Below are 27,335 nucleotides of genomic sequence, written 5' to 3' on the forward strand. Positions count from 1 at the left end.
GACTTGTTCGTATGTGATGAAAGAGGCAGAAGATCTTATGGCTTATCAACAATCACGATTGTTGATTCACTCTGCATATTGAATGTTCATTTTTCCCTAAAGATGTTCTAGTGGTAATCAATTTCTAAATCTCCTTTACTCTTAACTGGAAATGAAGTTGGGTTTGAATGTGCCAATTTTATTTCCCTTCAGAAGAGGCCTCTTCTCAGGCAGTCCTATCAAATCATCCTGTGGAGAAGGCCATCATCATGCAGCTGGGAACTCTGCTTACATTTTTCCATGAGCTGGTGCAGACAGCTCTGCCATCAGGCAGCTGTGTGGACACCTTGTTAAAGGACTTGTGCAAAATGTACACCACACTTACTGCACTTGTCAGATATGTGAGTATTTGAGAAGCAGATTCGCCTCCACCATTCTACCACAGGGAGCCAGGTCAGGCTGGGGCAGCAGGTCATGGTTTCATTTTTATTTCGGTCAGAAGGTGGCAGGCGTCTCCACAGGCCAGGGAAAAACAGTTTAAAATTCTAAACCTGCTTTTGGGCCAGGCGCAGTGGCTTACACCTGTAATCCCAGCACTTTGGGAGGCGGAGATGGGCAGATCACTTGAGGTCAGGAGTTCAAACCAGCCTGGCCAACATGGCGAAACCCCATCTCTACTAAAAAATTAGCTGGGTGTGGTAGCAGGTGCCTGTAATCCCAGTTAGCTCAGGAGGCTGAGGCAGGAGAATTGCTTGAACCCAGGAGGCAGAGGTGAAGTAAGCTGAGATCGTGCCACTGCGGGTGCCGCCTGGGCAACAGAGAAAGACTCTGTCTCACAAAAAATAAATCTGCTTTTGGAGGCCCTTAATTCCTTGGCATGTATGTGGCACCTCATTGAGAATGAATGCCTCTTTCAAATGCCTTCTAAGGTTTAATCTAAACTATAACTATCTAGAATTAAATCTGAGCCCATATTGCATAGAAATTATACCATTTCTAACCATTCTGGACACTAAAGAGATGTTTATTCCCTTTTTTCATTCCTTAAGCATTTAGGGGTTAAATATCTTATAGATCAAATACTAAGAAGAAAATAATTTTTTATAAAAAGATAAAGCATAAACTGCTCTTACTGTTTATGTTTCTAGCAGTGATTATATTAAATACTTAGAAAGGCACAGATAACCCAAGAAAGATGTGAACCATCCCTTCTCACTGCACTGTGGCTCAGAATGTGCAGCTCTAGCTGCATGTGGCTCACCTGCTGTAGTGGAAATACTGAGAGCCTCTTCTCTTTATTGGCATCTTTAAAAAGAAAAACAGCCAAGTTGTTGGTTTTTGACATGCAGGGACTTACCAGCCTGAGGAGATTTTAAAGAAATGAGAAAGTTAGAAACAAACCCTTCATTACCCTTGTCTGGGAAGCTGAGGAGCTTTGGAGGAGAGGAAGAAGGAAGCCTTGTGTCTCGGCTTCTCTCTGAATTTTTCTTTTCCCTCTCCTGTCAGAACGATGAGTCACACTCCCATCAGCTCACTGCAGTAGGACTTGTAGTTTCATAGGGTAGTCTGCTAAATCCAGGAATCTTTTTTTATTAGTATCTCCAGGTGTGTCGGAGCTCTGGAGGAATTCCAAAAAATATGGAAAAGCTGGTGAGTTGAGAATGCCTTTCCTAGGAATGGGGGAAGCACTTTGATTGTTGGTTACATTGGTTTCCTTCTCCCTTGCTGCAGGTGAAGCTGTCTGGCTCTCATCTGACCCCCCTGTGTTATTCTTTCATTTCTTATGTACAGGTAAGTGATTGAGAGGCAGTACCCAACAGATCTTCAAGAAAGGATTTCTTACATGCCCAAGGGACTATTGATCACCTGAACTGAGTGTATATAAACTTTCGTTTTTGCTTGCCACAAGCCAGAGGCACCCATCAGAGACTAAGCCAAGGCTTGAGGGCTTTGCATCAAGGAGATCTTTATTCATGTAAAGAAACCAGTTTCATTTAATTTGGAGAAAGGAAGCATATGTGTTTGCATTCAGAGCAAGGAAGGAACAGGCATGCTGGGGCTCAAGGGGTTTCACCATGGTTATTTCTGGGTAAGTGAAAGTCCATGCCATGAGATGTCCTCTGGGAGTATGAGCAGAGCAGCAGCAAGCTCATGGAGAGGGCTGTAACGAGACAGCAGTCAGTGTGAGGGCGCCTCCGGGGCTTTCTAAGTGTCATCTGGCCCCGAATACCATCAGATTCCTGCGGTACTGGAGTCTCCTTTATTGTTTGCTTAAAACAGAGTTTTTTAACCTCCCCACTATTGGCATGTTGGGCTGGATAATTCTATGTTGTGGAGCCTGTTCTGTGCATTTGGGGATGTGGAGCAGCATCTCTGGCCTCCACCTACCAGATGCCAATAGCAGCGCCCTAGTTGTAACAGCCAAAGAATGTCTCCAGAAACTTCCACTTGTCCTTAAGGGACAAAATCACCCCTCGTCGGAAAGAGGAAGAATCGAGAGATGTGCTTTCGCGTCAGGCCACTTAGTCATGCAGTAAATGTATCACAGGGCCGTGACTGATCTTTGAAGAATCAAAGAGAATGGGTCCTTGAAGTGTCAATCTCAGCCAAGATTCTAGAACCAATTATTAAAGTCACTGATTGTGGTCACTTTGACAGTGACGCCTCACTTGTTTTCTGCCTCTGCATCACCTACAGGCACAATGTCATTCAACTGGTAACTTGCCTCATTGTGTGTATTCAGGGTGCCTCTTCCCCTCCCTTTAAGAATCGGTGATCCGCTGGACACAGTGGCTCATGCCTGTAATCTCAGCATTTTGGGAGGCCCAGGCGGGTGGATCATCTGAGGTCTGGAGTTCAAGACCAGCCTGGCCAACATGGTGAAACTCCATCTCTACTAAAAATACAAAAAATTAGCAGGGCATGGTGGCACATGCCTGTAATCTCAGCTACTCAGGAGGCCGAGGCAGGAGAATCTCTTGAACCCAGAGGGTGGAGGTTGCACTGAGGCAAGATCTCACCATTGCACTCCAGCCTGGGCAACAAGAGTGAAACTCAATCTCAAAAAAAAAAAAAGAATCTGCAATCAAGTAGGCTGTCATCTGGATTTAGCTGAAGGAGTTCTTAATAATGGGCTGATAGTTGAGGCTGTCTGTCACCTTGCCTTTGTATCAGTTTTGTGATCTGTGCCAGGAATACATCATCCATTTTCTGTATCCAGCCAGTAGCCAGCTGTCATAAAGCTTTTACTTCTGGTCCTCTCCTCTCATCTCACCCAGATGCTTGCAGGAATGCTTTCTCAAACCTCGTGCTTGTAAATTTTCATGTAGGTGCCATTCATCCAACAAATCTGTTGTCTGTAATAGGAGATATACCTCTCCACTCCCGTATTGGGGCTTTGAGTTTCCTCATCTCCAAGTCTTAATGATACCTATAAAGCCACATTCCACAGAGTATCCTGTGTAGACTGAGACAGTCCTCAGAAAAAGGAATTCAGTGAGAAATGCTCATACTGTGTTTCTCATCTTAGAGATTCATGGCGTCCATTTGCATATTAAAGGTGCTGAGACCAGCCATGGTGGCTGAGGTAAGAAGATCACTTGAGGCCAGGAGTTCAAGACCAGACTGAGCAACATAGACCCCCCGCCCCCGAATCTCCACAAAGCCTTTAAAATTTAGCCAGGCATGTGCCTATAGTCCCAGCTTCTTGGGGGGCTGAGGCAGGAAGATCACTTGAGCCCAGTACTTGGAGGCTGCGGTGAGCCATGATCATGCCACTATACTCCAGCGTAACAGAGTGAGATCCTGTCTCAAGAAAAATAAAAGCAGTGCTGAGAGTTCCAACAGTATGTTCATTAGTAGTTTTCAGACCTATTCAAGAACATTTTAAAAAAATAACCAATGTTTCTATTTGGCAGAATAATGTTCCATAGAGTAGAGTTTGGGAAATACTGCTGTTAGATCCTATTTACTACCCTTGTTATGATTCAAGAGTCACATTATCTAATCATTTTATTAAACAGGTAATGCTTAGAGAACCTCTACCTGGTGTGCTAAGCTCTTGTCATACATCATCTCATTCACCCCGGCTAGAGGTTGTGATTAGTAGTTACTCCTATAAGCACGATGAGAAAGGGTAATCAGAATGCCCAAGAACTCACCGTGAGGAAGAGGCAGATCTGAGAGTTGAACCCAGCTAGTTTGACTCGATCACAGGAATTGACACTTTCTGTAAAGGGCCAAATAGTAAATATGGATCATAAAGTCTCTGTCACACCTACTCAGCTCTACTATCACAATATAAAACCAGCCACAGACAATATACAAATAAGTGAGCATGGCTATTTTCCAATGAAATTTTATTGTCAAAAACAGGCGGTGGCTTTTTATACCATGGGCTGTAGTCAGCCAACCATTGCTCTAGAGTCGGACCTGATACCTGTTGACATGTAAAATGTTGGAGGGTTGGGGGTTTTCGTGTTTCTGACCCCATTCTCAAGCATTTTCTCCTGGGAATCACTGCTACCTCCTGGACCGCTATTCTTTTTCCCCCATTACACAGTAATCAGTTTCATTTCTTCCCTGGGCATTTTCCTCCTCCTCCATCCATATTCCATGTAAAGCCTTACTGACAAGTCAGCTGATCTGCAGGCAAACATTTTACACTTTTCTGTTTTTGTGAAATATACTTAATGAGTGCCTCTAGGCAAGAGCCCATGCATGGTTCCTTTAATTTCAGCTCTTATCTAGAAATGGGGATTGCATTTTCCACATCTCTCCTTGAGCTTTTCCTCTCTTGTAGCCGCCTCTTCATTTCCTCACCTCCTTAGATCTCAGTGGGAAGAAGGCAATGAAAACCATTGCTCCAGCTCTTAGCATCCTGCCCAGAACTGTGTACCTTTAAAAGATGCTTCTCTTCCAGCTCTCATTTTGTCCTGCCTGGATCCATTGGAATGGGCGGGGAACAGGGTTGATCTAAGCTGTTCAACAGGATCCCATCTTTGCTACAACCTCCAGGAAGATGGTTCACTTCCCGCTTGGTCAGTGAGGTCGACCTGACTGCCTCCTTGCCTCCCACTTAATGGGGCTTCACCCTCTACCATCCTCTGCCCTGCCTTCCAGCCCCTCTGGAATGTCTCCAGTTCCTTATTGTCCAGAACGTGGCATGTGGAACAGCCTCCTGTTTCTCTCATGGCTCCACTGGCAGAGCTTCTCTGTATTTTCGGGTCTGTTTCTTTATTCTCTTGTCCTCGTGGAATAAGGTATGTTCCTTCCCTGAGGTTTAGCACTCCCTTTGCGGTAAAAGCTTCCTACATTTCTGTACCTTACATTTGGGTGGTTTTTCTCTCCCGTCTCAATCTTGACTCAGATCTCGAGCTTCTTTTGCCTTATCAGAATCCTATGCCTCTTGGTTCCTTTCTTTATATTACCCAGTAATTTACAACATGGGAAAGTGTGCCTGTGACCCTTTAAACCTTTCTTGAGCATGATAACCCATAGCACATCAAATGTATCTGGTTTTGGCTTTGCTGACTAAGGAAAATAGAATCTATCTGGTGATTGCCTGTATGTGGGAAGACTGCAGGGCCCTGCAGCAGCCTCCTCAACTTCCTCTCCTTTATGGAATCCATTTAGCCTACTGGCTAAAATAGAAATAGATATGCCTATTCCTGCTACCACCTTTAGTCGCCATGTTAACCATTCTTCAGTACCTCACCAGCCCCTTGGCTGACCCAGTGCAGTAACTGTCCTGCCTTCAACTTCCATGTGCCAGCTCTAAGAACAGATTATAAACCTCCCAGCAATTGAAAACTGAGGATTACAGAGCATCACATTTTTTCCGCATCTTCTAACACCTGTTGCACAGATAATCCTGTTTACCCCAGACTTGGTCCTCAAGCCCTGTGTAATTACCTTCCTAGAAAATGCCACTAACAGCCGGGCACGGTGGCTCATGCCTGCAATCCCAGTACTTTGGGAGGCTGAGGCGGGCAGATCACCTAAGGTCAGGAGTTTGAGACCAGCCCAGCCAACATGGCAAAACCCATCTCTAATAAAAATACAAAAATTAACTGGGTGTGGTGGTACGTGCCTGTAGTCCCAGCTACTTGGGAGGCTGAAGCACAAGAATCGCTTAACTCGAGGTGGGGGTTGCAGTGAGCCGACATTGCACCACGGTACTCCAGCCTGGATGACCGAGCAAGATGGTCTCAAAAAAAAAAAAAAATTACCACAAGCATGCTAGCTCTACAGAAAAATCAAGACAATGTGTTTGTTTCTTTAGAACAAGAAGAGTAAAAACCTGAACTATACGGGAGAGAAAAAGGAGAAAACTGCTGCCGTAGCCACAGCCATGGTAAGCTGCCGACGTGGACCATTAAAACATGCTTATTGGTGAACCTTGAAAACATTAAGAAGCCAGTGACAAAAAGACCACATTGTGTGATTCTGTTTTCATGAAGTGTCCAGATTAAGTCAATCTAAGGCCAACTAGATTAGTGGTAGCATAGAGCTAGGTGGGTTGGGAGATGGGAGTGACAGCTAAAAAGGGTATGGAATTTCTTTTGCGGGTGATGAAAATGATTGTGGTGACGGTTGCACAACTCTGAAAATACTGAAAAAAAATGTACATTGTGTGTGAATTGTGTGGCCTATGAGTTATAGCTCTATAGAGCTGTTACCAAAGTATGTGTTGTGTGTGTTACATGGTGTGTGTGTATGATATACATGGCTCCTCAACTCAGGGATTTTATGATCAGATGGAACATCTTATTTTTCCTCTGAACCAAAAAGATGTTTTATTCAGGAAGCATCAGAAAATCTGGGGTTGAAATAAAAATAGTACAATAACAAGATACTCCATTGGGAGAAATTATTTTTAGGTTAAAGTAAAATAACTTACGATACTATTGGGGGAAAATATTTTTAGGTAAAGTTGGTGAATGCATAATGTGCTCTCTCAGAGATCTCTGAGAGTCAGCCAGGGTCCAGGAAAGTAGGCACTTAGCACATTGCTGGCCAAGTTGAAAATGAGCACAGCCTCTCTGGGGGCTTAGCAACAACTAATGAATCCCAGGAGATTAACACATTCTGATGTAACAATTTCACTTTTAGGATGTACGGGCCTGTGTACAGGATGGTCCTCACAACATTGCTTATAAAAGTGAAATATTACAAACAAAGATACCCATTAATAGAGGACTGGATAAATAGGTTATAGTCTATACTGGAGAGAGTTATACAGACACGCAAAAAATAAACATCTAAATGTTCAGCTATCTGGAATTATCTCCAAGATAATGTTAAAAAATATGTAGTGTCCTCATGGATTAAAAAAAAATACAAATAAATGTAGAAGGATCTACAAATTATAACTCAAATTAGGGGAAAGATATATAATCCCAGCAGTGAACATTCATATGCAGACCAGAACAAGGAAATACAACTAGGGTGAGAATAGGCATAAGAATAATCAGGTCAGAAAAGCAACTAAATTTCTGCAAATGATCCTGCCCTCCTCAGCCAGTCTCTAGGTAACAAACAATGGGATTATAAATGGAAAGGATCACTGCAATTGTCTCTACTGGCATTTGGGTCCTTTGAGATTGAACTGCCAAAAATTTTTAATTACTAGTATATAAGTAAAACTGCATATGATTGGGAGACACACTAGTTTCCCCCAAAGCCATACCAGTTTTGGAAGTGACAGCTTAAGAGGAAAACTTCAAAAATCGGTTTCAACCTGAAATACAAGTCTTCTTCACATTCTTTGCCCTTAGGCCAGAGTTCTTCGGGAAACCAAGCCAATCCCTAATCTCATCTTCGCCATTGAACAGTATGAAAAATTTCTCATCCACCTTTCTAAGAAGTCCAAGGTAAACATTCTCTATTATGTGCCACCATTTCCATTTACCTTGACAGGGGATCTGGCAAACTAAAGGAGCACAACTGCAGTGGAGGAAAAAAGACTGGTCCATTTGCCATCCACCCCCCCCCCCGTCCCCCCGTTTTTTGGAGACAGTGTCTAATTCTGTCTCCCAGGCTGGAGTGCAGGTTCAAGCCTCCTGCCTCAGCCTCCGTAATAGTTGGTACTACAGTCATATGTCACCACACCCCACTAATTATATATATATATATATATATTTTTTTTTTTGTAGAGACAAGGTCTCACTATGTTGGCAGGCTGCCTCAAGTGATCCTTCTGCCTCTGCCTTCCAAAGTGCTGGGATTATAGGCATGAACCACCACACTCAGCCTCTTTGCTATTGCGGATCTGATGGCCTGAAACCCAGCATACAGAAGGAAGTGCGTGTGTGCTTGCTTTAGGTAGAAACTGAAAGGCTGGTCAGGTGCACTGAAAATGGCTTCAGCTGTCCTGGCAGGACCTATGAGTAGGGAGATGCTCCCATGTTCACAATCCCGTCACAGGTGAACCTGATGCAGCACATGAAGCTCAGCACCTCACGAGACTTCAAGATCAAAGGAAACATCCTAGACATGGTTCTTCGAGAGGAAGGTGAAGACGAAAACGAAGAGGTCAGTGCTGGTTTCTGTCTGGAGCCCAGCAAATCCCAGCCACTCTGCTAGCTGGTTAGCAGCCTATCTTGAAGCAGTCACAGATTAGTGGAAGGGCAACAGACTGGAAACGGGCTAAAGGGTGATCAGGCAAAGATGAGAGCCAAGGACTCTCAGAGGGTTGTAAACTTTGGACCACACCAAATCCTATGAAGTTGCCCTGATTCATTTTTGGTCAACACTTCTGGAAGTGGGTGGTAAAAAAACAGTGTCCTGCTGTGGGTCCTCTTCAGTTCTTTTAAACCAGGCATCCCCAAACTTTTTACACAGGGGGCCAGTTCACTGTCCCTCAGACTGTTGGAGGGCCGCCACATACTGTGCTCCTCTCACTGACCACCAACGAAAGAGGTGCCCCTTCCTGAAGTGCAGAGGGGGGCCGGATAAATGGCCTCCGGGGGCTGTATGGGGCCCGAGGGCCGTAGTTTGGGGACACCTGTTTTCAACTACTGGATGATGAGCAGCTGTAGCACCCTGACCGAGAAACTAGTTTACTTCTCATGTCATGCTCTCATTCAAAGGCCGGCCACTCATTAGTCCGGGTTAAGGCTCCTTCAATTCATGCCAGTTGCTTATCCTTTTCCCCTGCAGTTTGTTCCTCTCCCTTTACTCCTGCAGTACCACACCCTCATCCATGCAACATCTTCAAAACAAAGCCCAAGGTTTCCCTATTTCTAGCACCTACAGTTTTCATCTGAGGTTTGTCTAATAAATAGCAAATCAGTGACCCACTCCCATTTCTGAATTGGAAGTTTACGTACAAGTGCCTTGGATTTCTGGCTTCTCAAGGATTTGGAACATGCCTTCTTCAGATGATCACACTCCAGGCTCCCATCCACTCCTTTACCCACTTGGCAGCAGCACTCAGGAGAGTCAAGTGGCCATTTTGATGCCAATGGCTTTGTCATTCCGTCCCATGACTCTCCTCAGTATAACAAAAGTCCTAACAGGGGGAGTTGGCACTGCCTTACTCTACACTTTGGAGGACTCCCTCCTCTTCAACATAAAATTACCTCCTGTGAGTGGGAAAGAGGGGAAAGCATGACTAACACAGGCTTTGATGAGAAGATAAAGAGGTGTTTGTTTTTTCTTTTTATTTCTACTGCCTTGGAGCAGGTTGATCACATGAGAGCATTACTTCTTTCCCCTTCTAGGGCGCTGCATCAGAGCATAGGGAACAGAACAAAGAACCAGCCAAGAAGAGAAGGAAAAAATAATTGAAATGCCTGAGTTAATGTGAACTTTGGGGCTTTTGCTTCATTCTTCCCCAACAAGCAACAATGCCCCTCGTCCTATAGCCCATACCGATGTTGGCATCTTGGTTCTGAACCCACTGAATTCAACTGCACCTTCCATTAGAAGGAATCTTCTTGGCAGGTCCTGCTACTGAAAAATGGCTGGCCTTAGGCAAGCCCTTCTGCGAAAAGCACAGCTGAAAGCCTGAGTTTGCTAGCCTGAGCTGCCTGATGAAGCTCCATGGGAGCAAATACAGCCTTCAGGCAGAGCTATGGTCCAGGCTGGCTTCGTTTCTCCAAGGAGCCTTTGGTGAGTTCAATTATCTGGTAAATATCCAGCGCTTCACCTGAAAGATAGTGCAAATTGGTTAGGATGCCACCTCTAGAACTGTAACAGAGATCAGAAGTGAGCAGCGGAGTTTAATGTTAAGGTCAGAAAGGAGAGAAAGGTTGAGAGCAGTGCAACAAATGGTAATGTTACATGTTAAGACGGTCTGTTTTCCTTGTATATAAAGTAAGTCTGTCTGAGATACATTTTAAATATAAAAAAAACTTTCTGATTTACTTGTTTGGTAGTTAAAGGAGAGTTTGTTTTCTGTCACCTAAGAATGCACTCTATATTTCTGGTGTGGCTGAAGTGGGGGACAGGTACAGGTGGAGTATTTGAAGCCCTGCTGTCTGCATTTTTGAAACATGTCACACTCACTCTGGATACAGGGCACCTTAGAAACTGCAATTAGCCTAGAATATAGCATGAGTCAAGAGTGATTCCCTGGGGCCCCCAAGAGTCCTGTCCTCCAAGACCCACTTTCTAGTCCACCTCAGATACTATGTGTAATGAGGAACAAGTATGTTGTGCTCACCCTGGGGAATCCCGTATCTCCTTTCCATCCCAGTTGGGTTGGAAGGGGTTTTACAATCCATGGTCACTTCCTTCCTGAGGCACCGGTCAATATCGACTGCACTGAAAAAGGCGACTGACTGGGGCAAGTCATTCAGACCCAGCTTGTAGGCAAACATGCACCTGAAAGAGACCCAATCTCCTCTCACAGTCATGCCCCTCCTCCTGGAGCACCGACCCCATACCCCATCTGTTCACTTAGCTAAGTCGAGAAAGTGAAGGGCCAGCACTGTCTTCCATCCAGCAGCCTAACCCCCCACTGAGATACTAAAATGCAATTATGAACTCCACCACACACACTTTTTCCCCCATTTTGACCTAAGAAATCACTTCCAATTATTGGGCCAGAGTTTAAAGCATAAATGAGCACTTTTAGATTTGTTAAGCATAATCCCCCCAGAGATGATGAAGAGGACAATGGGAACAATGTTGAGTATCATAAACATCTGTTATTTACCCATTAATCAGGATAGATCATGGTTCCCAAACTGGTTCTGAGTGGTAGATCAACATGGAACGGTAATAGCATTTAATTCATCCATATGAACTAGGAATTTTACTATAAGAAAATACAACTCAATATATAAAAGATACTTTAAAAATCACATTCGAGTGTCTCCGTGAATAATGTTTTCTGTTAGCAGTCAAATAATAAACTTTTGGCACTTAAAACATTTATGGGCGAGAGAAAAACATCTCAATTCCCTGTGAAACAAGAAAAGGCTTCTTCTGTCATTTGATTTTCAAAACAGAAAAGTGTGAATACCACCCACTGGAACAATTTCCCTAACCTCACTCTTCCTCAGTGATCAGTCTTGGTATTTGACATTTTCAAACCCAATAAATCTTTTTTTAAAAATTGAGACAACTCTTTTTTTTAGGACTTCTCTAAGCTTTTAAAAGGGGGATGAAAACTCAAAACTACCCAGTCTGGCCCAAGGAGCTCTCACCCGGAGCACATGGCCAGGCCAGAGAGGCCACAGGCCCCGCTTACCTGGTCAAGAGGTTGGTGATCTGCAGGGCCAAGGCAGCACGGTAGCGGTCCTCCTCCCGCACCAGGTAGCGAACCTCGTCATGGATGCTGATGCAGAAGCGCCCGTCTATGGCAAACTCCTCAAACAGCCACTTCATGGCCACAAGCATGAGGTGTAAGTAGTCAACAGCAGAGCTCTGCACCACCCAATTCACACGGCTGGTCATAAACTGCAGAGAGAAGGGGAGCAGAGGTGAGAGGGACTCTGCTACATACCAGCTACCCTAGAGTTAGAAGGTTGGGTAAGGCTCATACCTAACCTAATTCTAGGGTAGAAGCCCCAAGAGAAGCTTCACTCCGGCCCTACTGACAAACCCTGGTAAGGTCCACAGGGAGCTCTCCCCTCCTCTCCCTGGTCCACCCACCCACCCATGCTCCAAAGGTAGCAAGATACCTCTCCCTGGACAGCCGAGGGCTCCAGGGCTCGGCTGATGCGGCAGCCCAGAACCGGGGTGCGTGGTATGTCAGATGTAGCGATGCTCTCAAGCTTATTGAACATCTCTGACTCTGTGCCCCCCATCCAAGCCCGTTCAGCAACCAACTCCCACTTCTTCCAATGTGACCTAAGGGACCAGAAACAGAGAGGGGAGAGTTTGTCTTTTAGCATCTCAGTGCTAAAAAAGCATCTAAGCTATTCTGGGGCAAGCCCAGACCCCTCCCCTCCCTCCATCCTTAACACGAAGGTTCTTACTTCCTTGAAGTTTCTCTCTGGACCTTGCGCAGATCCTGCAGCGAAATCCAGCCACCCTCAGTCCTGTCCACTGGGAGGTGTAGCTCCCTCACCAGCCACTCACCCTCCTCTGACAGCCGATACCTGGGGGAAGTGTTAACACTGTCATTCCCACGGGAGTGTTTCCTGTGCCACACTACTGCCTTGATGAGGAGTGTTCACCTATCACTCAGTTTTCAAAAACACTGGCATCAAGCCAGTCCCCTTAAGGCTTGTCTTCAGAGCAAGAAACAGGCTCAGAGAGGCTAAGTGTCTTGCCTAGGGTCCGCTAGGAGGAGATACAACCCAGACAGGAGCCCAATAAAGGACAAAGTTTCCAGCACACGAGGCCACCATTCCTATGGTCCTGTTTCCCGACACTGCATTGCCCAATGCCCAACACCAGCCTTTTATTCAGAAGGCAGCAAGGGCCGTCACTCCAGATTTGGGGAGACGGGGCAAGAACAGGCTACTCCCTGAAGGGAAGGGGGCATTCGCAGAAGCAGAAAACACAGTAGCCAGGCCCAACTTACCCTTCTCAACTGCCATGACCCTAGACTCCCAGCTTCCATCTAACCTGCAGACATCACAAGGCTGCTTCTTCAAGGCTCCAGAGACACGTCAATCACTTGCACAAAGGAGTTCCAGGGCTTCTACCACCTGCACCCACAGTCAAACTCCTGTGACACTTTCAAAGGTGTCCACAACTAAAGCCCCACCACCTTGCTCGCCTCCACCAGCACAGGCTGCCAACAGTACGAGCCCTACCCAACCTCACTTCATCCACTCTGGATGATACTCGGTTCCCTTTCCTGCATTTACAGTCATGCTCACGGTACAAGCCTTACCCAGCATCGCACCATCAACTCTGGAGGACGCTCAGCTGCCCTTTTCTGCATTTACAGTCACCAACCGCTACATCATTTATCACATACTTAACTTGAGTTGTTCACAAGAAAGTGAGTTTCCACAATTAGCCAGCTAATTCAATGTGGACACTTATTATATGTAAGGAAGTTGCATCTCTCCTCCCTCATGCTTTTGGAACCCACCAGAAAGCCTGCTAAGGCCCTGAGTACACAGTATGCAGTACCATCAGAGGAAACAATTTGCCAACTAGTCTGAGCAACCTGGAGGCCTGGTAATGCTTTCTCCTGTATCAACAGCAGCCTACATGCTCATTTGCCACAGCACCCTCCTGTCAACTCCTGTCTTCTGCCTACTCCATTTGCTTTCGTTCCCTGGAGGCATCTGAGTTTGCAACCCCTACATTATTATTTATGCAGAACTATCAGAATTGTCAAAATGCTACCACCTGGTGACAGTATACCAAAAGTATGGCTTTACTCCATGAGGAAAATCTGTTTAAGGCTGACTAAAAAGCAAGCACATATCACAACAGGACAAATCATCCTGCGGCTAGGTCACACAGGTGTGGAAGGAGAGGGGCTAGGTGGGGGTTGAAGCAATGGGCAGGACACAGATCAGATGGAGTACTAAAAAGCAGTAAAGCAGGCCTTGGGTTCTGAGTGTTAAAGTGGACAGGAGAGGGACCCTCACCGGCGGAGGCCCTTGGTGACAGCATACATCTGCTGGGCCTTCTCAGCTGCCTCCTGCCGTGTGAGCCGGTGGTTGAACTGCATTAGTAAGCGCTCAGCAAAGGGCTGCCCGGCACCATAGATGCGGCCATAGTTGAAGACTTTGGCGTGCTCTCGGCTGATGCCCACGGTGGTAGCCGTCTTGCTGTGCAGATCCGTGCCCCTGCTCTTCCTGCCCTGCAGTGTCATCCACCCAAAGGCTGTGCAGCCTGCAAGACATGCGAGAGTAAGAAAGGAAGCTCAGGAACATCTGCCCAGTGTCCATCACAACTGTGGTTACGCTGCCTGAGGGGCTGGGCTGCCCCGACCCCGGCTCCTGCTCACCATGCATGCCGGCAAAGTGAGCATCTCCAAGCACAGCTGCAATCCACAGCTCCTGGGAGTCCACATCGGCACCCACAAAGGCGTAGCCAGGTGGGGCCTGCACCATGGCTTTCAACTCACTGCCTACTCGGTCAGGCTGTGGGAAGAGGGAGATACCCCAGTGAGACTCCTACCCCATTCCTGGAGCCCGAGTTGACTGAGACAGAGCTGGAGCCTTCCTGAGGGGATGGATGGCTTTAGAGAATGCCAGACAGCCCCTCAGCAACTGGGGTGACAAGTAAACAATCTGCTCTGTGCCTAGCGCCCTGCCAGGACCCTCACATACAAGGTCCCATCTAAAGTCTAAGATCGCTGTAGCTATTGTGCCTGTCATCGTCTGGCCAGGAAGGGTGCCCAGAACACATTTACCGAAGGAGTGGACAAGAGTCATGACGCCAGATCTGAACTAGGGTTCTGGCTGACCCAGATCATAGGGTCCTTTTCATGCTCCTCGCTAAATACCGAAAGGCCCTCAGATCCCAGTTTCCACAGACCTGGGGAAGGAAGGACACGTACCCGGGCATTGCTGGCAGTGAGCCACGTGGGCTCCACAGCCCGGCGAGTGATGGTGCCGGCAGTCACCACTTGGGGCAGGATGGCCCCATAGAGGCCTTCCTCATCATAGTCAGGGTGCCTGGTGGGATGCAGGGGAAGGAGATGGATCTTAGCAGGTTGCTTTGGCCCTAGGACCTACCACCCCACCTCAGTTCTCCTATCCCTGCAGCCACTCAGCAGGCCATACCTGATCACAGCACGGGGCAGAGCGGACCTGGGCAGCCACACCACCATCTGGGAACTGTGGGGACAGACAGGGGGAGGCTCAGCACAGCCACGGGGAGCAGAATCTACCCCCCCATCCCACCATATCCCTTACCTGCCCCGCTCCAGACCTGCTATACCCATTACCCAGCCTCACTCACTGGATTCAGGCTCAACCCAGGCCTCAGGCCCGATGACAGATAAACCAATCAAGAGCATAAGCCATCTGGGAACTGGCCAGGCCTCCAAGTGAGCTGCTGCTCTTCTCTGGAGGGATCCATGAAGCGCCCCTTCCACCACTGCTTCTTCCTACACCCAGGGCAGACTTCACCATCCCAACACCCACTCTGTTCATGAGTATGTGCCAGTGGCCACAACTGCCTTGGAAATGGCCTTCAAGATTAATACATTTGCCATTCCAGACTACAAGAGCCAGCTCCCAGCCCCAACAGGGCTTATAGACCACCAGCTCTCCATGGTCCTCAGCCATATCCCATGGCTCCAGCAGTTACACAAAGGGATTCTGGGAGCTACCAAGGGCTCTCATGGTCCGACAGCAGGATTTTTTTTTTTTTTTTTTAACATAAACAAGGAAACTGAGGCTGGAGGGAGACTTGCCCGAGGTCCATGGCACAGGACCAAAAGTAGCCAGGCCTCTAGACCGTATCTAGGCTGGCCCTCTGTGGGAATCCAGGGTTAACCAGGGATCCCTGGGTGGAAGAGAGGGAAAGGAGTCCCGGGACTCTTCCCAGCGTGGCCCACCTGATACGTTTATGGGCGTTCCTCCAGAAAGAAATCATTTTGTTGATTTCCAGGGCACGGGGCCCACTGGCACCTCCTGGGCCAGCCTGCAGGGTGCCATCCTCCATCTTGGGCAGGAAGTCCTTGGCAAACGGGCTTCCCACATTATAGTTATTACCATCCTGGACAGAGCAAAGGAAGCAGGGGCTGGAGGCAGGTGGCAGACCCCTGGATGGGGAACCAACGTGAGCACCTGTATTCCTCCCAACACAGCCCAGAACCTCAGCAGCCTGAGGCAAATCCCTGATTGCATCATGCACGCACGCACGCACGCACGCCCACCCACCCCCCAACCCCAAGACACAGACATGAGCAAACCTGGATCCCTCATAAATCAGTCAGCAGAACCTATCATGTACCAGATGTGGTGCCAGACATATGACATACCCCATAGCATTTAATTCCACCACCATCACCCTTCCCACCTGACTTTCATTAGAAAAACAAAAGCTGAGCGATGACAGTATGTGTCTAAAATCATACTCTGTCCCACTACTAGTCATTCCCACAAAAAAGACAGTGTCAGGTGTGTGACCTGAAGGCCTGCTGTGGGCCCTAAGCACAGTGGACACCAAGAGACAGGCCATGACCCATGACACACCTTGTGAGGCAGTTTGAAAAACCAACAGCCAGGGACATCCACATCGTTGTAAGGTCCGTTGCCATGGTGATAGGTGGGCTGGCTGTCCTTGGGGCCACCAGGGGCAGTCTGTGGGGGCCATACACCTAGATCAGGCCCTGCTCCAGCACCTGCACTCAGCAAGGGCCAGGGGGTAGCGGGTGGGAAAAGGGCCTGAAACTCATCAGCTGGGAAATGACATGATGGCCACGAGATCTCAGGCTGTCTCCTTGGCCTCCAACATGTGTGGGGCCTCCCAGGGGCATGGTGGCATCTCCAGCCCCCCAAGACCCAGGGAACTCTGGCTGGGAAGAGCTACGCAGGCAAGAGGAAGCCCTTGCCACCAGAACCCACCCAGAGAACCCCTAAGGAGGTGCCCTGCTCACCAGAGCTAGGGGTTGATCGGGCACTGCAGCTCGCAAATTCTCCATCTTGGCCTCAGCCTCCACTTCTAAGTAATCCAGTTCTTCCAGCTGGATGGGCCCAAGGACCAAGGGAGTGAAGCATAAGACTGGGTAGGCCCCAATCCACCAGCCCCTCCCTGCATGGCACTCAGACAACCCAGGCAAGTCAGGGGTGAGCCACCAGTGCCAGCCTCCCACCCAAAAGGCTGCCCCTTCCCTGGGTAGATGGAGTACAGAGACCTCCCCTCCCCAAACCTCAGGTTCAGAGCCTGCCCTCACCGTCTGCCACATGGCACTATTGTCAGTGAACAGGAACTCCTCAGCCAGGCCGGCCTCCTGGGGTGTTAGCTGCTGCTTCCCCTGTTCGAGACAGTGCTTCCTGTACAGGGACTCGATGGCTCTGGGCAGAGAATAGCAGCAGCAGCCTCTGATTACTAGATGCCCACTCAGCCTGGCAGCTTGCTGGTACCTTCCGCAGTTCCCTTTGTTTGGTCCTCAGAATCAGCTCTGAGGCAGAACCAGACAGCACTTCCCCTGGCTTTTAGACAGGGACTGACAAACTGAAAATGTCAGCAACCTGGCGGCAGGCTGGGGTTTGAGGCTTGTCTCACTCAAATCCAAGTTTCCCTTACACTACAGAGCTGCTGTCTCGAGCAGCTCTGAGAGCACAGCTGGGAGGACAGGACCCAGGGCCCAGCTACAAGCTGGCTCCTGCCAGCTCACCCACCCTTGCGCTCAAAGGAACAAGGCCAGTCCCCTCCCCTTTTGTGTGACAGCTCCACAAGGAACTTAGGCCGCCCTGCAGAGCCAGGACTCTTAACTCTGGGCCCCTGTTAAGTTTCTCCCCAACACTTGCTTTTTAAAGCTCAGGGTCTGCAATCTCGAACAAGTCAGCTGAGCCCTGGTCAACTACAACATGGGGACAACCATTCTAGGTCATGGGGCTCCCTGGGGAACAAACGAGGGAAGCACTGCTTGGCCCATAATTTTCACTTAAATTATATACACTTTTTGAAAAGCCCATCTCCCTGCCATCTGCAACAGCTCTCTGCATGTTCCTGTGAAGGCAGCTGTGCTGTGCCCAAGAGTAGGGCATTTAGTCCTCCTCACTCTGATTGTCTCAACATACTCCCTACTAGGGCTCTGAGACCCAAAGGGTAAGGGGAGCCTTGGAAATAAATCTGAACCCAGATTCTTTTGTTTTCTTCTGAATCTAGACTCCTAAACCCAAATTCTTTCCATTAGCCTGAGCTAACCAGCCAGGGGAAGGGCTCCCTAGACTCCAGCCCCTTCTGGCCCTGGGCCCGAGCCTTACCTGTAGGGGCAGACCACCCCAGCAGACTCTGGGGTGGGGCCTGCCAGCAGCTTGGCCAGGTTGTCCCGCCTCCCAGGTACCAGGTAGCCCCAGCCATGACGCTCTGAGTAGTGCAAAGGGAAGCCATCCCAGGTCAGTGCCATGAGTTTAGGTGTGACCCGCATCTGCAGACTGAGGAGGCTGGGGCCTGGGGTCCATGCAGGGTCATCTAGCCGGGGGCAGAGCTTCCGGTACCATCTACGTCCCACCAGGAAGACAGTAGTGTTACAACGGTAAGGGCAGTTGCTGGGGGTAAGGCTCTCTCTCCCAGGATGTGCCCCACCCACCCTCCAAAGTCCTGGGGCTTTCTAGTGACTACAGCCTAAAGCCACCATCCCCTCCTCTGGGATGCTTTAGCCAGGACCCCCATGGAATCCTCTAGGAGAATACTTCAAAAGGAAAGACACTCAGTCCCAATGGAGTAGTCAGAAGCCAGGACACAGAAGCACACCCTGGCCCAGGACAGGGCTCCTCCCAAGCTCCATTTCATCTGGGGTAACTCTGGTCAGAGGAGGGAGCAAGCAGATCTGGCCTCCCCACTCCTCTAGAGAAACGCCAGTTCTTCTGGGCTCTCTAGTACAGGCTGTTCACCAGGGCTAAGCCCAGGCTGAGGCTAGCAAGGCACCGAGGACACTTGCTCTCAGGGTCAGGCAAGTGCAAAGCTGGCACCCTGCTGCCCTTTTTCTCATCTCTGCCATCCTATGAGGCTCAAAGGAAGAGACAACTTCTCAAGGAAGCCTTCTTATTTCCCCAGGCAGAGTCAGAACTACCTCAACACTGCTCACTCTATGGATACTAGTTGCGCTGGCTGAAAGAAAGAAGGAGCCACTGGAGAGGAGGGGCCATGCTACCATCTGTACACCCAGTGGCTGCCGTGGGACTGGAGAGGAGGAGCCATGCTCCCATCTGTACACCAAGTGGCTGCTGCAGAACTGAAGAGGAGGGGCCATGCTCTCGTCTGTACACCCAGTGGCTGCCCCGGGACAGGAGAGGAGGAGCCATGCTCCCATCTGTACACCCAGTGGCTGCCACGGCCAGTGCACAGCAGGTACTCAGAACACTGTGCTACAGTGAGTCAGTCCAGAGTTAGCAAATGAGAACAGGACTAAAGATGGTGTGAATGAATGGCAGTGGGTCTAAGTGCACATGTTCATGCTGCCTCTGTGCCAGAACCCAGATCAGGGCTGTCCTGAGAATGGCACAGGCTAGACTCTAGATATACTACCGGGGTGGGCAGGGCTCACCCAGGGTGTCCAGGAAGGTGCTGGGGCCGCTTGGGTAGGAGCTCTGTGGTCCCCTCCAGCTTCTGCAAGCAGGCACGGGCCGCAACATCTTGTTGAAACTCCTCTTCCTCACTGGGGGGGCCGAGGTCTGTGAGAATAAGGGAAGATAATCAGGAACAGGAGCAGGAACTCTCAGTAAGACCTGCCCCCACCACTCATCTCCAGAAGGTTGGAGCACCCCTTTCCAAGGACCCCCTCAATCACAGGACCTTCCCAGAGACAACGTCCCTGCCCTACCTCCCGCCCATGCTCCCCACCTTCCTGATCCATGGGATCACCAGGGGCCCCAGGCCCCTCGATGGGCAGCTTGCTGACTGTGGCTGGCTCCTTCTTCACCTTCCTAGCTTTCTTCTGCTTAAATTCTTGCAGGTCCCACTCCAGGTCCCAGAGCCAGGGGTCTTCTTTGTACCTACAGAGCCAGTCCACTAGGGCAGGGCTAAGGCTGAGCCGAAGGCGAGGCCTCCCACCTGCCAGTCCCCTACCTAGATCCTGCCCACCTAAGGCCTGGCTACCTCTCTCCTGAGAGCAGCTGGCAGGCATCATTGGCCAGGTCCATCAATGACTTCTTCATCTCCCGCTGGAGCTCCTCATAGGTGCCCTGTGCCTCCACCAGGTAACGCTCCCAGTTCTGGTTGACAGGCAAGTAGGAGACACCCATCTCCAGCATGCCAGCCAGAGTCACTGGGTGAGGACACCTTGGAGGCAAACACCAGGAGCTGCCATAAATGACCACAGGAGGCAAGATTTTGTCCCAATCCCTGAGCTGCTCTGGCAAGCCTCAACCCAGCCACCAACATGGCATAGCTCAAAAGTCAAACAGACAAGGGATTAAATCCCAGCTCTACTGTCACTCATCCCTAAGTCACCCCATCTCTCAGAGCCTCAGTTCTTTCATCTATCAAATGGAAACAGTATCATCCCATCCTCAGGGGTAATGTGGGAAATACAGATGGGGAAAGTGAAGATGGCTGCAACACATGGACTGTGTGCCAGGCACTGTGCTACACATCCCATACATGAAAAACATCACACACAAACCTCACAACTTGGGCAATAAAACACAGGTGACCTTGAACAACACAGGTCTGGATCATGCAAGTTCGTTTATACACTTATATTCTGTGTTAGTGACAGCAAGACCAACCCCCTCCTCCTCAGCCTACACAGCGTGAAGACAAGGATGGAGACCTTTATGATGATCCACTTCCACCTAATGAATAGTAAACATATTTTCTTCTCGTGATTTTCTTAAAACGTTTTCTTTCTTTCTGGCTTAAGAATACAGTATACAATACATTTAATGTTCAAAATATGTATTCATTGTTTATGTTATCACTAAGGCTTCCAACTAACAGTAAGCTATTAGTAGTTAAGTTTTAGGGGAGTCAAAAGTTATACCCAAATTTTCCTTCCTTTTTTTTCTTTCAATATCTTTGGTACAAATACACCTGAATTTTCAACTACACAAGGGCCACGTCAGAAGACAGACTCATGAGTGAACATAAGTACAATGTATGTGAAACCCTTGGCTCAGGATCTGTTTCACAGAAGGTGTGTGGTAAACCAGGACATGCACAGGAAACACAGCAGAGCCCTATGGCCCGCCTCCCGGAGCCTCTGTAGAAATCCAGAGCCCAGGGTCCAGATGGACACCACTGGACAGAGGGCTCCATTCTTTCTGCCTAGAAAAGCTAAGGTCCCCAACCTCAGAAAGAACCAATGCCACCTGATTACAGCGGGCCTCGGGACCAGGAACGCATTGACTTCCAGAGATTCCCACATGGGCTCCCCCTCACCTCTCCAAGAAGAGTGGTAGCTGCTGCTGAAAAACTTCATGGGTGGCCCACACATCTTGGGCACAGTACTGCATCAGGTCCTGGCACAAGGTGACAAGAAGATGCAAGGTGGGCAGCCATCTCAGAACCACCACCAGGTCTCAGGATCAGGCCTGGCAGCTAGGGGTGTGCCACAGCCCATCTCCCCAGCCCCCTCCAGCACCATTACCTGGAAGTTCTCACGAATGTCCTTCATGCTGCCCTTCACAAACAGCTCTCGAGGCTCCTTTTCTAAGCGAGGCCCCCCTACATAGAGGCTGTGCACCTCTGCCAGACTGTTGACACTGCTGATGTTCAGCCAGTCCCAGGATGAGATCTGGGGAACCAGAGCAAGGGACAGGCAGATCAGCTTGGCCTCAGGCCAGACAGGCTGCTGAGGGGGTCCCAAGCACCGTGTTCCTGCCCACCCACAGTGTCCTCTCACCAATGGACCTCCTCTGGCTTTCCTCTGGGACTTTTGGTTTTGCTTTGTGAGGCGCTGGGCCTTGTGCTTGCCCTGCTTGGCTGCTATCCACAGACTGCGCTGGAAGCTGCTAAGCCCCGAGATGGCCATGTGCATGCTCATGGTGTCCAGGAAGCGCATGCGGGAGCCCTGAGGAGGAGGAGGAGGAAAGGAGGGAGGCTGCAACTGTGGGACCAGCCCACCACTCCCTAAAGGTTTGGACTTCCGGCCCTACCTCAGCTCTTCAAACAGCTTCCCCTCCCGGCACACAGCCTCCAGCACAAACACAGAATCCTCATGCTTGTGCATGCTTGCCTGCCACCTGTAAGGGGCCTGCCTTCCCAAATCCTAGCCACCCTTTAAGATGCAGGCCTGGTTCAATCCCAATGTACAAGTCCTTCCCAGCTTCCAGCAAGAGCTCTGAGCAACCTGGGGACAGAGTGGCCAAAACAAAGCTTTCAGGGCTATCTGGTCTGGCCCCAACCTGCCACTCAAGAGCTCTGTGGTCCCAGGCCTGTCAACAAGGCTATCTGAGCTATAGGATAAGGTTGTTCTCCCCTGCCTGGACTGTCTCCTAGGGCTGTTGTGAAGATACAACGAAAAAACGCTTTTCATAAAATTAAGAATTGCCATGACTAGCCAGGTATGGGGGTTCATGCTTGTAATCCCAGCACTATGGGAGGCCAAGGTGGGTGGATCACGAGGTCAGGAGTTCGAGACCAGCCTGGCTGGCATGGTGAAACCCCACCTCTACTAAAAATACAAAAATTAGCCGGGCATGGTCGCAGGCACCTGTAACCCCAGCTACTCAGGAGGCTGAGGCAGGAGAATTGCTTGAACCTGGGAAACAAAGGTTGCAATGAGGCGAGATCACACCACTGCACTCCAGCCTAGGAAAGAGCGAGACTTTGTCTCAAAAAAAAAAAAAAAAGAAAGAAAAAAGAATTCTACTAGTATACACTAGGCAGAGTGCTGCGTGTCTGACACGCAGGCATTATTCCAGCCCTCCTATTAATCCTATGAGGTTTCATTCTTTCAGTCTAGAAAGCTAAGGCTGAGAGATGTTAAGGAGCTCACACTAGTCATCAGTGGCTAAGGCAGGTGAGCCCAGGCTGTAGCTCAGAACCTTCAAGACCCACACTAAGCTCTAAAATGCCAGAGAAAAAGGCCATTATTACCTTCTGACAACTTAAATCCTACACCAGGCTTTCCTGGGGACGTAAACAGCGAGACAAAGACCAGAGGCACAGCTGGTCAACAGACGGGCCTTGTGGCTGAAGCAAAGGCAACAGAGACACTTGCCAGGAAAACAGAGCCTTCCCTAATCACTGAGACGAGGGCTCCTGGCCCCTCCCATGCAACCCATGCCAGAACCTTCAGCTGGCCCCAGGAACCTTACCTGGATCAGGTACTGCTCCCTGACATGAGCTCGGTCAAAGGAGACATTGTGCCCCACCACTAACTTCTCCTGCCAGTCTCTCTGGGTGGGGCCGCTGGCACCAGCAGGGACCTCCAGGGGGATGAGGTCAGCCGGCGACAGCTGGCTGGTCCAAGAGTAACGCTCTTCCACCAGCCGCCGGCTGCACCAGGAATACCTGAGGGAGGCGAGAGGCAGGCAGGTTCACCATGGAGACATTACAACTTCCACAACACCCACTGCACACCTACCACCACATGCCAGGTCACATACTGGCAGCTGGGGACACAAATGAGACCAAAGGGTGCTCCTAACTCCAACAGCTACAGGTCAGGTATGTTGGGCAAGGGAGGGGGAAGGGGGTGCTGGCAAGCAAGAGCTACAGGAGCTTCTTTAAACTTCCACACATTAAAAAGGAACTAGTAGGCTACAAAACCTACAGGCAGGTATAGCCTGGGCCACTGAGGTGTTTGCTAGGCCCAGTGTTCACTGGGTCTGCATCCGGCTCTGAAGTGTTTTATGAACATGCTCAGCCCCTCGTGTCTACAAGCATAAACCAGCTACTGTTCAAAGCGCTAGTAAAGGAGAGAGACATAATAACAGAACCCAAGGTGGAGACTTTAATTGAAGTGGCAAAAAAAAAAAAAAAATGACAAATGCTGCACACATGTACAGGATGAATCATCCCACGGCTGAAAAGATTCTGGGGGACAAAAAGCAAATCACACACCTTGGAGAAGCAACTACCCTCGGTGAGAGACCAGGGAAAAGTGCTGGAGTGAGAAAATGTATGCACATGTGACAGGGTGGGGGTCGGGGGATGGGGATGAGTGCTGCCTGCTGGGGGGCCGACACCGATTCTGGAAAAGGTGCAGTTTGCTCGGTCCATGAGGCTAGGTATGGGGGAATGGTCACTAAGAAAATGCCTGTTGCAAACCACAGACTGTTCTAAACAGTAAAGGCTCACTCAGCATCAGAGTGAGTGATGAGGCCACATGTGGACAACACAGCTGCAAAGGAGCCCCTGGCAACTTTTATGGAAGGGAAGAGGAGTACCTGCCTCAGCAGATTCAACACATATAAAACGAACTTCTTTCAAAGAGAAAGCAAAAAGAGGTTCCTAGTTTTAAACCTGGCAAAATCTAACTCATATTCCAAATGGTGAAAATAAGCCAAGGGACTGAAAGAAACCCACTCCCAATTTTTAATTCAGCATGTCAAAGTCCTTAAAACACCACAGACGAAAAGGCTAAAGAATGCCAAATAGCTGAGGCCATGATGATCACAGGGACTTTAGTTACATTAAAAAGCCACACTGGTGTCAAGATGCGGCCCTGCAGCTGTGCATGAAGCCATCTTATTTATTATAAGCTTATCTGTGATTAAAAAGAAGGCAGCCAAATTTAAGATGAGTAGGGATTCATGCCATTAATGCTAGTTTTCCCGTCAATCTTACATAAACACTGACGGCCAGAGAGATGTCCCTCTAGGCCAGGCGTCCCCAAACTTTTTACACAGGGGTCCAGTTCACTGTCCCTCAGACCGTTGAAGGACCGCCACATACTGTGCTCCTCTCACTAACCACCAATCAAAGAGGTGCCCCTTCCTGAAGTGCAGCGGGCGGCCGGATAAATGGCCTCAGGGGGCCCCAAGGGCCGTAGTTTGGGGATGCCTGCTCTAGGCTGATAGCCAAAGCCCTTACCCACAGCCTTTGGGACACTGCCCTGAGGGAGGCTCATAGCTGACGAAGGCTTTTCCCTCCCACTGGAAATTGTAGGCTGCCCCAGGACCTAATGCTATGCACCTAAGGGGTAGGGGCATGCCCAGGTTCAAAGTAGACTGCTACGAGGGCACCACGGGGCACCCACCCGCCCACCAGACTCCCAGGAGGAAGGTCCCAGCATGAGCCCAGGCCAACTAAGCAAAGCCCCAAGTACCACTGGCAAGAATGGAATGAGAATGAGGGCAGAGAGGGAAAGACAGAGAGGGAGAGGGGAGTAAAAGGAGAGAAAGGGAGGAGGAGGAAGAGAAAAAGGGACTTTAGGTAACTTGGCCAAAAACGACCAACAGATCAAAAACACATCTTTCTTGTCCCTGGTTTCCTGATTTTCTTTCAGCCACCAAAGCCTACTTTATCTTTTCAAATGATGGCCGGTATTCCCCTGTACTTTGACCATCAAGTTACACATCATAAATAGTGTGATTCTCATTGCAACTGGAACTCAATCAATGTGGAATCATCCAGTTTTGCTCTTTTCAGCCATTAATGCCTACCTTATCTATTTAGCCATGTTTTCACCATTTTCAACTGCATATTTAACATTTCGCAGCTTTCTTTACAAAGATGTAGCTTCCAATAGGAATAAAGAAACTGCCAACTTTTTTTGCTGGCCATGCCTGAAAGCATTAAGGTTGTAAATAGTATTTTAATCCTGGAATGAAGAATAAAAAAAGGGGAGAAACAGTACTGCCATCATTGTTTGAAAAAGAAACTTGGGTAGCACTTAGAAAGTTATTTAAAAAGAAAAGAGAGATTGTATATACTTGTTTGGGACCAAAATGCCTGCTTGGAAGGCTGGGGGAAGGAAGCAATGCTTCTCAGCTAGGGGTGGTCAACCAGAAGCCACCTCAAGGGGCATGTGGAAACACTGGGGGTGGGGCTTGGGCTGGCGTTTATGGGAAAGGCTCGAGATGCTAAATGTTCTATACTGCCTGGGACAGTCCCACGAAAAGGAGCTTTCTACTGCTCAAAATAATCAATAGCTCCCCAAACAGAAACACTGTTCAAATGACTCTCTGACAACTCAGATCTCCACTAACTTCTCATGACGCTATCAGGGGAGGGGCAAAGGCACCAAATCATGGTGACCTAAGTGACCTCTGTGGGTCTCATGTAGTGCTCTTGTAATTCTCTACACGGCCTTTACTGCCTGACATGAATCTGGGTAACTGCTTACTGCCTGTGATCTTCCCACCAGAAAGTGTGTCAGTCCCAGAGAAGCAGGGGTCTAGTCTGTTTAATTCACACCGGCAGTCCCTACTTGAGCACCCAGCACATACAGGACCTCAGTAAAGTTTCACCAAAACGAACTATTCAGCTGGGCCCCCATGCCTGCGTATGTCCCCAACCACGCCTCTACTTACCAGGCCGAGGGGGATATGGCCACCGCCAATGTGGGGCAAGTTCCCTCTGCCAAGCAGACCTCCACGTCGAACACCAGGGCCCGCTCCTCGGGGATGGCCACGGGTACGGCCTCCCCCTCGGGGCCGTACCGGGTCCAGCCCTCCGCCCAGGCCCAACTCGGGGGCTGCGGGGGCAGCTGGGCCTGCAACAGCGAGTTGGCCGCCTCCAGGTAGGGCAGGCTCTGCTTCTGGGCCAGGAGGCGGAAGTGCTCGTCCAGGTTGTCCCCGTAGAGGGGAGGCAGGCGCAGCTCCACGTCGGGCAAGGGCGCGGCTGGCTGCCCCCAGAGCCCGTGCTTCTGCAGGTGCTCGACGCTGCGGCGCACCGCGGCCTCGCCGGGCATCTCCCCTCCTTGCCCGAAGATTTGCTCGTGCAGCCCTCTCGAGAGCATCTGGATGTGCAATGGGTTGTGCCGCAGCTGCCCGCCCTCCGAGGATGGCACTTGCGGCGGCTGCTGCTGCCGCCGCCCCTCGCTGGGGTCGGACGCGACGACGGAGCTGGAGACCCAACGCCCCGGAACTGGAGCTAGCCCTGGCCCGACGGTGGCGCCGGCGGCCACCTTCCTCCAGAGCAGGCGACTCATGGTTGGTGCAGGGACCCCCCCGCTGGGAGTCAGAACACCTGGCTTTGGGCTCCAGCTTGGCTGCTCTTACTGGCTGGAAGACGAGGAGAGAGACACGTCCTGTCTCCGCTCTCCAGTCAGTGAAATGGGCTCGACCATGCCTGCCTTCCACCCCAAATCCTAAAGGAGACAGAGGATATAAAGCGTTATTTTCCATTGAGCTAACAGGTGTGTTCACAGTCAATATTCCTTGAGCCTTTACTGCGTCCCCGGCCCTGCGCCAGGGGCT

The 27,335-nt window shown here is 49.6% G+C and overlaps 2 protein-coding genes across 8 annotated transcripts in view; one reads left to right on the forward strand and one right to left on the reverse strand.

Moving 5' to 3' along the window:
* The window catches only part of FANCI (FA complementation group I), a 96,016-nt gene extending 85,667 nt beyond the window's left edge, over positions 1-10,349 (forward strand). For all 5 annotated transcript variants that reach the window (XM_074399999.1, XM_010349805.2, XM_074400001.1 and 2 more), the window contains 7 exons: positions 193-380; positions 1,576-1,629; positions 1,711-1,770; positions 6,263-6,334; positions 7,758-7,853; positions 8,407-8,514; positions 9,705-10,349. In XM_074399999.1, the coding sequence (XP_074256100.1) occupies positions 193-380; positions 1,576-1,629; positions 1,711-1,770; positions 6,263-6,334; positions 7,758-7,853; positions 8,407-8,514; positions 9,705-9,767 (641 nt within the window). In that variant the 3' untranslated portion in view covers positions 9,768-10,349. The remainder of the gene's footprint in view (positions 1-192; positions 381-1,575; positions 1,630-1,710; positions 1,771-6,262; positions 6,335-7,757; positions 7,854-8,406; positions 8,515-9,704) is intronic.
* Positions 1,929-27,155, reverse strand: POLG (DNA polymerase gamma, catalytic subunit). 3 transcript variants are annotated; one of them, XM_074400002.1, is made up of 24 exons: positions 26,448-27,155; positions 23,286-23,481; positions 21,869-22,036; positions 21,614-21,760; positions 21,406-21,485; positions 20,122-20,304; positions 19,867-20,018; positions 19,571-19,697; positions 18,288-18,524; positions 17,252-17,372; positions 16,955-17,041; positions 16,551-16,658; positions 15,911-16,071; positions 15,132-15,185; positions 14,906-15,023; positions 14,351-14,486; positions 13,989-14,235; positions 12,411-12,533; positions 12,114-12,282; positions 11,681-11,889; positions 10,649-10,809; positions 9,312-10,132; positions 4,140-4,207; positions 1,929-3,783 (listed from the first exon to the last, which is right to left on the reverse strand). In XM_074400002.1, exons 1-22 carry the CDS (start codon positions 27,065-27,067, stop codon positions 10,056-10,058), a joined length of 3,681 nt encoding a protein of 1,226 aa, XP_074256103.1. In that variant the 5' UTR covers positions 27,068-27,155; the 3' UTR covers positions 1,929-3,783; positions 4,140-4,207; positions 9,312-10,055. The 3 variants fall into 3 exon arrangements, with proteins under 3 accessions (XP_074256103.1, XP_039335804.1, XP_039335805.1); XM_039479870.2 differs by having other exon boundaries at positions 4,140-10,132; XM_039479871.2 differs by lacking the exon at positions 21,869-22,036 and having other exon boundaries at positions 4,140-10,132.
* Positions 27,156-27,335: the final 180 nt, after the last annotated feature.

Source organism: Saimiri boliviensis, chromosome 5 (genome assembly GCF_048565385.1).
Source record: "Saimiri boliviensis isolate mSaiBol1 chromosome 5, mSaiBol1.pri, whole genome shotgun sequence".
Lineage (NCBI taxonomy): Eukaryota > Metazoa > Chordata > Mammalia > Primates > Cebidae > Saimiri > Saimiri boliviensis.

Coding starts and splice junctions, on each gene's coding strand:
- POLG (XM_074400002.1), bottom strand. CDS start 27,067: ATGAGTCGCCTGCTCTGGAGGAAGGTGGCCGCCGGCGCCACCGTCGGG. Junction 21,761..21,868: donor AAGCCAGAGGAGGTCCATTG/GTGAGAGGACAC, acceptor CTGGTTCCCCAG/ATCTCATCCTGGGACTGGCT. Junction 16,072..16,550: donor TTTTCAAACTGCCTCACAAG/GTGTGTCATGGG, acceptor TGCTCTGTCCAG/GATGGTAATAACTATAATGT.